Raw genomic sequence first — 9,365 nt, 5'->3', positions numbered from 1 at the left:
AAAATGGCTGTCCACCAACGTTCACCATCCAACCTGACGGAACTGGAGAGGATCTGCAAGGAAGAATGCCAGAGGATTCCCAAATCCAGGTGTGAAAAACTTGTTGCATCATTCCTAAGAAGACTCATGGCTGTACTAGCTCAAAAGGGTGCTTCTACTCAATACTGAGCAAAGGGTCTGAATACTTATGATCATGTGATATTTCAGTTTTTATTTTTTAATACATTTTGCAAAAATTACTACATTTGTTTTCTTTTTTTAGTCAAGATGGGGTGCAGAGTGTACATTAATGAGAAAAAAGAACTTTTTTGAATTTACCAAATGGCTGCAGTGAAACAGAGTGAAAAATTTAAAGCCTCTAAAGCCTAGGGACATAACTACAATATGGGGACATGACTACAATATGGGGACCTGTATGGGGGCATATCTACAATATGGGGACCTGGATGGGGACATAACTACAATGTCCTGGATATGGGGTGATAACTACAATATGGGGACATAACTGCAATATGAGTGCACATTTGTAATCACCACATCCAAAACGACCCAAGCTCTAAAAATATAGAATAAACACAGCAAAATGGTTCAAAAGGTGTATAGAAAAAAAATGGCATCACTAATAATGTGATTTTGCCCTGCAAAGAATGCGGCCCCCCAAATTCAAATTTTTTTTTTTATATGCAGCCCATATACCCAGCCGAGTTTGAGACCCCAGCTCTAAATGCAGGGCGTTCCTTGGGCAATAAGCAGTCAGTGCTCAGTACACAGTGTAATCATTGTAATCCCTCCCCTGCAACTTGGCGGACATCCTGCTCTGTACACACAGGCTGCTGAGCTGCCTGTCACTCAAGGTGCAGTGGTAGCCGTTAGTCGTGCTCACTGTGAACTGAGCGGTGACTCGTTACTGCCCCGGGGCCGTCCCGATGACTGGAAGTGAACTGAACGGGAGTAGGGAGAATGTAACTTCATTTTCACCCTGCAGCCATACTTCCAATTAGACACCTGCACAAGTTTAAAATGATATGTACCAGCAGATAACCGCCTATGACATATTTGTAACGTACCCTGTGTCAATGACTAAATGTAACCCAATTGTTTTATCTTAGAAATGTTATTAAATCAGAATTGTGTTCACCTTTGCTGAACGTCTTTATATAAGAGCGTCCAAAGAGCAGTAATGTGATTAGCTGCAACCCACAGTCTTATTCCTATAGGAAGGATCTCGTTGTCCTGAAACAGCGGGAGTCCTGCTGACGGTGACACCGCCACAGCCATCCTGCATGATTGTAATTCCGCTGACGGAGAACAGTGCGATTAATACTTCTGCATTGGGGAATTGGTTTTTATGCAGTTTTCTCATTTCTAAATATGTCCTTATTTAAAAGCAGAAGAAACATAACATGGCGCACACAAAATACAATTTGCATAAAAAAAATCGGTTTACTGCTCTTTTTGAAAACCTTTTCATTAATTCCACAGAAATGTTCCCCTGTATAAATTATGACCATGCCTCTAGTAATTTGACAGCTGTGGATTACCTCCTAGCCGATCCCATCCTGTATAATGGCTGCATTTTTTTATTTTGTGAAATAACATTAGTTCATGTCAGCCCTACATACCAATTTCTAAGACTTGAAAAGCAGCACCTGCTCCCCACCACTGTAAGCGAATGCCGGCGATTCCGAATCTGCTGCTGCATATATTTACAATTGACCCTGCATCTTAATTACGAATCATTTCTTTCAGTATTCATTTTTCACAGTAATATGAGGCATCACTGTGCACATTGTTCTGAGGTTTACTCTGTTTTTTTTTTCCTCATTGTGTAAAGTATCTTTCTGTTTTTCTGTAACTCAGATTGCATTTCTCTTTTACAGTTAACATTAAATGTGAACCTTCCTTCAGATGAAAATTACAACCTGACACTCTTCTTATTTCACTCGATTGTGCCAGAACAAAGCACATTCAAAGTACTTTCAACAAAGGTGAGTCTTCTGATTTTTCCCGGATTTTCTGCCCTCTGTGGTTGGCTGTTATCCCGATAGCATTACACCTGTTAAACCTTTTCAGTAGGATCTGTGTGGAAAAGCTATATATATAGCTATTAGGTTAGGTAACCATAGACAATTTCTAGCAGCTGTGAATACTGCCACAAGAAACAATGAGATTCTAGATAAAATAATATATTTTATTAATACACAGAATAATTCACAAACATACAAAACAGGGTGGGAACATAGACTTCCAGTGGGAGGAGGTCCAGAAAAAATAGCCGAACACTGTACTAGCTTGTAGAGAAATGTCTATGAGCTAAGTGAGCAGTTCCAGTATGGTCGATGCAGCATGCATACATGGAAGAATCCGGCTAAAAAATAAAGTGCTTAGTCCCAACATTATGAAGTAACATCCACCAATATAGCCATCTCTATAAAGTTGCTACAATTGCTCACTAGGCAAATTATATAGACCTTTTATAAGTAAGTATAAGATGGATGCTATACAGTAAACCTAGGAAAATGCCAGAAATAAAAGTCAAGAGTTACAAGTGCAAATTCTACCTAAGAGGTATAGACATTAGTAAAGTATTCCCATTAGTACATCACCTCAAATGGTTCAAATAGCCAAGACATCTGCATCAGTGGAACAGCCGCACCTCCCTGACCCCTATGCCGTTTACACTTTTTCCGACACACCTAGGAAGCGAAATAAAATGATACCTTGATTCTGCAATCCAATGTCTTTTTTTCTGTACATTGGAGCTGTTCGGACAGGAATCTGCCTTCAGAGATTATTTTTATTGAAAGGGGCATTACCAGTGTGAAATGTAATTGCTGCTCTCCTGATCTCACTGCAGAGCTATGATTATAAATGACACATCTGCAGGTTCCTCTTAGGCTTCTTTCACACTTCAGTCATTTGGCGTCAGTCACCTCCGACATCGTGACGGATCGACGGATCCGTCAAAACTGTTGAAAAAACGGTTCCAACGGATCCGTTTTTTTGACGGATCAGTTATACTGATCCGTCAAAAAACGGATCCGTTGGAACCGTTGCGTCCGTTTTTTCATCCGTTGGATCCGTTTTTTGACAAGGGAGGATCTCAATGTGATTGGCTACTGGAAACTACTGGAAAACTATATATACTGTGTATTTACATCACATCTTTGAAAGGGTTTATTAGAGAAAGTGGCAGCGATGGAGCAAGTACTGGCAAACATAGCGAAGATATGTGCGGATTTTACTTTTGAGGCAAATCGGTTGGCAGTCATCGTTCGGGACAAGGAGGAGGAAAGCCTGCGGATCCTGCGGCAGCGGCGGAAGAGAAGGCTGTGGATCCATCCCATCACAGCCCAACGCATGACCCGTGGTGTTTATTCAACACTTTACATTGAACTGAGGGAAAACCCTCAGAAGTTCTTCAACTATGTGAGGATGAAGGCTGAAAATTTTGAAATTTTATTGGGTCATGTGGAAGACTCTATACGGAGACGAGACACCCAGATGCGTTTCTCCATATCACCAGCGGAGCGTCTCATGGTGACTATTCGGTAAGTTATTTATTTATTTATTTATTTTTTATTATTCTCATTCATCAGACTTATAACTGTAATGATGTTTTTTGAAGTTTTTATTAATTATTGTCTTTTCCTTTTGTTAACAGATTCCTTGCAACTGGAGAGTCGTTCTCATCGCTACATTTTCAGTTTAGGCTTGGGATATCCACCATTTCCGGGATCATCAGAGATACCTGCCGGGCACTGTGGGAGTGCTTACAAGCGGAACATATTCCAGAGCCATCACAGGAGAGGTGGCTGGAGATTGCACAAAATTTTCAACAAATATGCCAGTTCCCAAATTGTGTCGGCGCAGTTGATGGGAAACATATAAGGATCGTCAAACCTTCTAGCTCTGGATCAGAATTCTACAATTATAAGAAATATTTTTCAATTGTTTTGATGGCCATAGCCGACGCACACTGTAAGTTCATCGCTGTGGATATCGGTGCGTATGAACGCGCAAATGACTCACAGATTTTTAAAAGTTCACCAATGGGGCGTCGGTTGTATGGAGAGACATTTGACTTTCCGCCCCCTAGACCTCTCCCTGGAACCACCGGTCCACCATTACCATTTGTTTGCGTTGGAGATGACGCCTTCCAGCTTTCCCCACATTTGCTTAAACCCTTTGGAAGTAGTGGACTGACCCAGAGGAAGAAAATTTTCAATTACCGTTTAACCAGAGCACGCAGAGTAGTGGAATGTTCTTTTGGCATCCTAACTGCCAAATGGAGAGTGCTACTAACTGCCATTAAACTGCAGACTGAAACTGTCGATGATGTGGTGAAGGCTTGCGTGGTACTTCACAATTTTGTTTTATCAAAAGAACATGTTTCCCTGGAGGATAATGTTTCAGAAAGCACCTTGCCGGACTACCACAACACAACTTTTCGCAGTCCAGTAGCAGTCTCCAGAATGCGGGACAATTTTGCAGACTACTTCATGTCTCCTGCAGGATCAGTTGACTGGCAGTATCAAATGGTTTAAAAAATTTTTTTTCAAACTTGTAAAAATACCATTTTTTTGTTTGGTTAACCTTGCTGTATTTTGTATGTTTTGTACCGGTACCCTTTAAACATTTTGTAATGTTTACTATTACCATAACCTTGGTGGTTTTAATACAGTTTAAAAAAAAAAAAAAAGAGAGACAATAAAATTGTTTTTAAACCACAAAAATTTTATTTATTTACATACAGTTTTTAAAGGTTCTCATAATTTGGGGTGGAGATAGTAGCGGAGGGGCTGACAGGGCGGGCCACGTCGATAGGGGGGGACAGGACATCACGGGGAGGAACAGAAGTGGAATGGGTGGTGAAAACATGAGGTTGGGCAGGGAGTTGAGGTACAGATGTGGTTTGTGGGAGGTATGGTGAAGGTGTTGGTGGGATTGGGAACGGTGAAGTTAAAGGGGAAGAATGGAAAGGGGAAGGTAGGAACTGGGAAATAATGAGGGGGGAAGAAAGGTATGGCGAAGGAGTAGGATGGATGGGAGGAGGATGGATGGGAGGAGGATGGACGGGAGGAGGATGGACGGGAGGAGGACGGACGGGAGGATAGACGGCGACTTGAGAGGGGAAAGGTGTTGAAACATGAAGGGTGGGTGGAGGGGCTTGGGACATCGACCTGCACTAGAGCAGTGTGGCAGCCTTGCATCACATGCATCTGCAGGTCAGGAGTTAGATTCTCCATGTGCCTGAGGACTGACTGAAAAAAGCAGTGTCTTGGTGACTGGTTTGCATCTGACTGCATCCTATCCAGATGACTGCTGAGTTCCAATATGCATTTGTGAAGCATATTGTACCCAGCAGACGTTTGCTCACCCAAAAGCTTGATGGCATTCTGGAAGGCTGCATTCAAATGCAAAAATTCAGGCGCATAGCTCCTTTCCTGACCTCTCTGGCGCTGCCGTCCTGACCCCAAAGGTGGTCTAGATGTTACGGCAGTGTCAGAGGGGTGGGGTAAAGGGAACTCCATCTCATCACCTGCAGCTTCAAGTGACGAAGTCCACCCTGCTGCTCCAGCGCTGGTGGATGGGGCCGAGGGATCACACAGAAGGGTCGACGTGGTCCACGGTGACGGACCCCTGAGGGATCGCTCCAGAGGGGTGCAACTCTGATGCAGGCTCCCGAGTGCTGGTGACAGTACTGTTAAAGAAGAAACAAACAAAAAAATTAGTATCTTGATATTACAATTGCCCTTGCTGCCCAAAAAAATAGAAGGTTACACATTTTAACAGTTTGACTGAAAACTTGTGGTGTTGAATATTTACCTTCTGCTCAGCAGCGTCGACCGGAGGAACGACAGGGCTCTGGAATGCTTATACCTGCTCCTGCGTCCTCTAGATCCACTCGGGGCCTGCATCTCCTTATTGAACTCCCTCTTAAAGCGATCCCTCAGTGACCGCCACCGCACGATTACCCTGTTACCTGGAAAGAGAAAGCAAAAAAAGGTTACTATACAACACATTAAATCATGCTAACACACGTTAATGAACTGTGAATACTTACGTGCTAGATCCTGGGCCCCAGCATCGAGTTCCTCCCAGTTATCAATGACAGCACTGCACACTTCCTCCCATAGCCGTCGGGTGACGTACTGGTCAGCATGGCGGCGGTCCGACATCTTCCATAGCGGCTCCCGACTTTGGACCGCTTGGATGAGGGTGTCCACATCTATGCCCTCGTCCTCTTCCTCATCCTGTTCGGGAGCACGCTGTGAAGCCTTTTAACCAAAAAAAAAAAAGAATAAAAAGGGAAAGATTATAATAACACATGAATTTTACAGTTTGCTAAACACCAAACCAAAAAAGGAACTTACTCTGCGGTGACTGCCGCGCCTAGCATTCCGACGACTATGGTAGGTGCTCTGAGGAACTCTACGTCGAGCCCCGGATTGTGAAGACTAATAAAAAAAAAAATAAAAAAAATAAATTATGTGCTTGGATGGAAGCATATGTACCGTGTGTGTGCTGTGCTGAATGTTTGTGTTGAGTGTAGTGTGTTTTATGTGAGGATCTGTATCTGCAAAACTTACACTATGCGCTCCCGCTCCTCTCATTTCTCCACCCTGCCCGTCTCCTTCATGAAGCTGCTCCTCTGCTGCTGCTCCTCCTTCTTCTTCCTGTGAAAACAGAATAAATACATATAGGGTTCAAAAACATTACCAGAGATGTACCAAAAAAAATTTAGGAATAAAAAAAAAAAAACCTCAGGTGCCTGACGATGTGAGGGGGGGCTCTCAGATGAAGACATTCTGCCTGAGTCTGTCTTGGTCCCTAGAATCTGCAAGTATAAAGAGAGTTCTAAGCTACTATACAAAAGGATAGACGCAGCTTTTCGGGACTTTATACTTACATGTTTTCAAAACTTTGGGGGGTCTGCCTGCGTCGTCTTGGTCCCTAGTTCCTTGGTCCCTAGAATCTGCAAGTATAAAGACAGTTCTAAGCTACTATAAAGTGGCGTAACTACAAAGTTATGGGCCCCGGTGCGAACTTCCAAATGGGGCCCCCCCGCAAAAATATTTTCCACCCAAATCCACATCCTGCCCCATCCATCTCCACATTCTGCCCCATCAGTCTCCGCATTCTGCCCCATCAGTCTCCGCATTCTGCCCATCCGACTCCGCATTCTGCCCATCCATCTCCACATTCTGCCCCTCTCTCCACATCTCACCAGAACAGCAGGAACCAGAAATCTGCTGCTGGTTGATAACAGAGAACACGAGCTGCACACAACCAGGACTGAGCTGCTGAGAGCTGAAGGACCTGATGTGACCTCATCGTCATGTGATCAGGAGGCGGAGCTGATAAATGCTGAAAGCACTATGATAGTGATGACGTCACCACAGGATCTTCAGCTCTTTCTTTCAGAGACAGTTTCAACCTTATAAAAAAAATTCCCTCATTCAAAGTTAAAATACCAATACCCAAAAATGATAATTATGGTTACCCTAGTTATAACCAGATAACATTTTGTATACCAAAGGTTTGCATTCTGCATTTAGATATAGAACCTCAAACACCTTTATTGAATGTAGACCAGTTTTAAATTTATCTTGAAATCATACTACGGACAGTTTTGTGTAATTTTTATTACAATTTTTTTTTTGTTCTTTTTTTTTTGTTTGGACAGTAGGAGCTACACTGCTCTTTAGTTGAAATACCAGTACAGTATGTTAATGTATGAAAAATCACCAAAAAATGCAGAACACATCACACAGCATTTACAAACAAACACACACACACACACACACACACACACGTCACATCACAGCCATTAAAAATACCAGCACAGTATGAAAAATAAAAAACATGTCAGGCAGGCGGTCTGGCACACATCACACGGCATACACACACACACACACGTCACAGCACAGCCATTAAAAATACCAGCACAGTATGAAAAATAAAACACATGTCAGGCAGGCAGGTGGTCTGGCACACATCACACGGCATACTGCACACATCACACGGCATACACACACACACGTCACAGCACAGCCATTAAAAATACCAGCACAGTATGAAAAATAAAACACATGGCAGGCATACACACACACACGCTGGATGGCAGTACTCACATAGCAGTCTCTGGCAGGGTCTCTCTTGCTAGCGGGTATGTCTCGCTGGCAGGGTATGTCTCACTGGCAGGATCTCTCGCTGGCAGGATGTCTCTCGCTGGCAGGATGTCTCTCGCTGGCAGGATGTCTCTCGCTGGCAGGATCTCTCTCGCTGGCAGGATGTCTCGCTGGCAGGATGTCTCTCACCTGGCAGGATGTCTCTCGCTGGCAGGATGTCTCGCTGGCAGGATGTCTCGCTGGCAGGATGTCTCTCGCTGGCAGGATGTCTCTTGCTGGCAGGATCTGTGTTCTCTCTTGATGGCACATTGAAAAATGAGGCCCACCTGTCCTGTTTACCGTATATACTCGAGTATAAGCCGACCCGAGTATAAGCCGACCCCCCTAATTTTGCCACAAAAAACTGGGAAAACTTATTGACTCGAGTATAAGCCTAGGGTGGGAAATGCAGCAGGTACCGGTAAATTTCAAAATTAAAAATAGATACTCCATACCGTTCATTATGGCCCCATAGATGCTCCACATAAAGCTGTGCCACATATAATGCTCTGCACCGTTCATTATGGCCCCATAGATGCTCCACATAAAGCTGTGCCATATATAATGCTCTGCACCGTTGCCCCATAGCTGTGCCATATATATAGTGCTCTGCACCGTTGCCCCATAGCTGTGCCATATAGTGCTCTGCACCGTTGCCCCATAGCTGTGCCATATAGTGCTCTGCACCATTGCCCCATAGCTGTGCCATATATACAATGCTCTGCACCATTGCCCCATAGCTGTGCCATATAGTGCTCTGCACCGTTGCCCCATAGCTGTGCAATATATATAATGCTCTGCACCATTGCCCCATAGCTGTGCCATATATATAATGCTCTGCACCATTGCCCCATAGCTGTGCCATATAATGCTCTGCACCGTTGCCCCATAGCTGTGCCATATAGTGCTCTGCACCGTTGCCCCATAGCTGTGCCATATAGTGCTCTGCACCGTTGCCCCATAGCTGTGCCATATATATAATGCTCTGCACCGTTGCCCCATAGCTGTGCCATATATATAATGCTCTGCACCGTTGCCCCATAGCTGTGCCATATAGTACTCTGCACCGTTGCCCCATAGCTGTGCCATATAGTGCTCTGCACCGTTGCTCCATAGCTGTGCCATATAGTGCTCTGCACCGTTGCCCCATAGCTGTGCCATATAGTGCTCTGCTCCGTTGCCCCATAGATA

The 9,365-nt window shown here is 44.0% G+C and overlaps 2 protein-coding genes across 7 annotated transcripts in view; one reads left to right on the top strand and one right to left on the bottom strand.

The window, feature by feature from the left end:
* SUGT1 (SGT1 assembly cochaperone of MIS12 kinetochore complex) overlaps positions 1–9,365 on the top strand; it is a 169,270-nt gene that overhangs the window by 88,383 nt on the left and 71,522 nt on the right. For all 5 annotated transcript variants that reach the window (XM_077297292.1, XM_077297295.1, XM_077297290.1 and 2 more), the window contains one exon: positions 1,881–1,988. In XM_077297292.1, the coding sequence (XP_077153407.1) occupies positions 1,881–1,988 (108 nt within the window). The remainder of the gene's footprint in view (positions 1–1,880; positions 1,989–9,365) is intronic.
* On the bottom strand, positions 5,825–7,801 carry LOC143816645 (uncharacterized). Of its 2 annotated transcripts, XM_077297288.1 has the most exons (7): positions 7,232–7,801; positions 6,914–6,979; positions 6,767–6,841; positions 6,594–6,680; positions 6,378–6,461; positions 6,068–6,281; positions 5,825–5,986 (listed from the first exon to the last, which is right to left on the bottom strand). In XM_077297288.1, the coding sequence occupies exons 3-7, from the start codon at positions 6,809–6,811 to the stop codon at positions 5,826–5,828; spliced, it is 591 nt and encodes a 196-aa protein (XP_077153403.1). In that variant the 5' UTR covers positions 6,812–6,841; positions 6,914–6,979; positions 7,232–7,801; the 3' UTR covers position 5,825. The 2 variants fall into 2 exon arrangements, with proteins under 2 accessions (XP_077153403.1, XP_077153404.1); XM_077297289.1 differs by lacking the exon at positions 7,232–7,801 and having other exon boundaries at positions 6,914–6,992.

The sequence above is a fragment of the Ranitomeya variabilis genome, chromosome 3 (assembly GCF_051348905.1).
Source record: "Ranitomeya variabilis isolate aRanVar5 chromosome 3, aRanVar5.hap1, whole genome shotgun sequence".
In the NCBI taxonomy this organism is placed as follows: domain Eukaryota; kingdom Metazoa; phylum Chordata; class Amphibia; order Anura; family Dendrobatidae; genus Ranitomeya; species Ranitomeya variabilis.
Note: the sequence above shows the minus strand (reverse complement) of the source record. Positions and strands in the feature narration are given on the sequence as shown.

Bases quoted from the DNA above. Each gene is read 5' to 3' on its own strand.
- LOC143816645 (XM_077297288.1), bottom strand. From the start codon at position 6,811: ATGTCTTCATCTGAGAGCCCCCCCTCACATCGTCAGGCACCTGAG. The intron at 6,681-6,766 runs GTTTTTTTTTTT...CTGTTTTCACAG, and splicing joins CACATCGTCAGGCACCTGAG to GAAGAAGAAGGAGGAGCAGC. The intron at 6,462-6,593 runs GTAAGTTTTGCA...TTTTTTTATTAG, and splicing joins GAGGAGCGGGAGCGCATAGT to TCTTCACAATCCGGGGCTCG.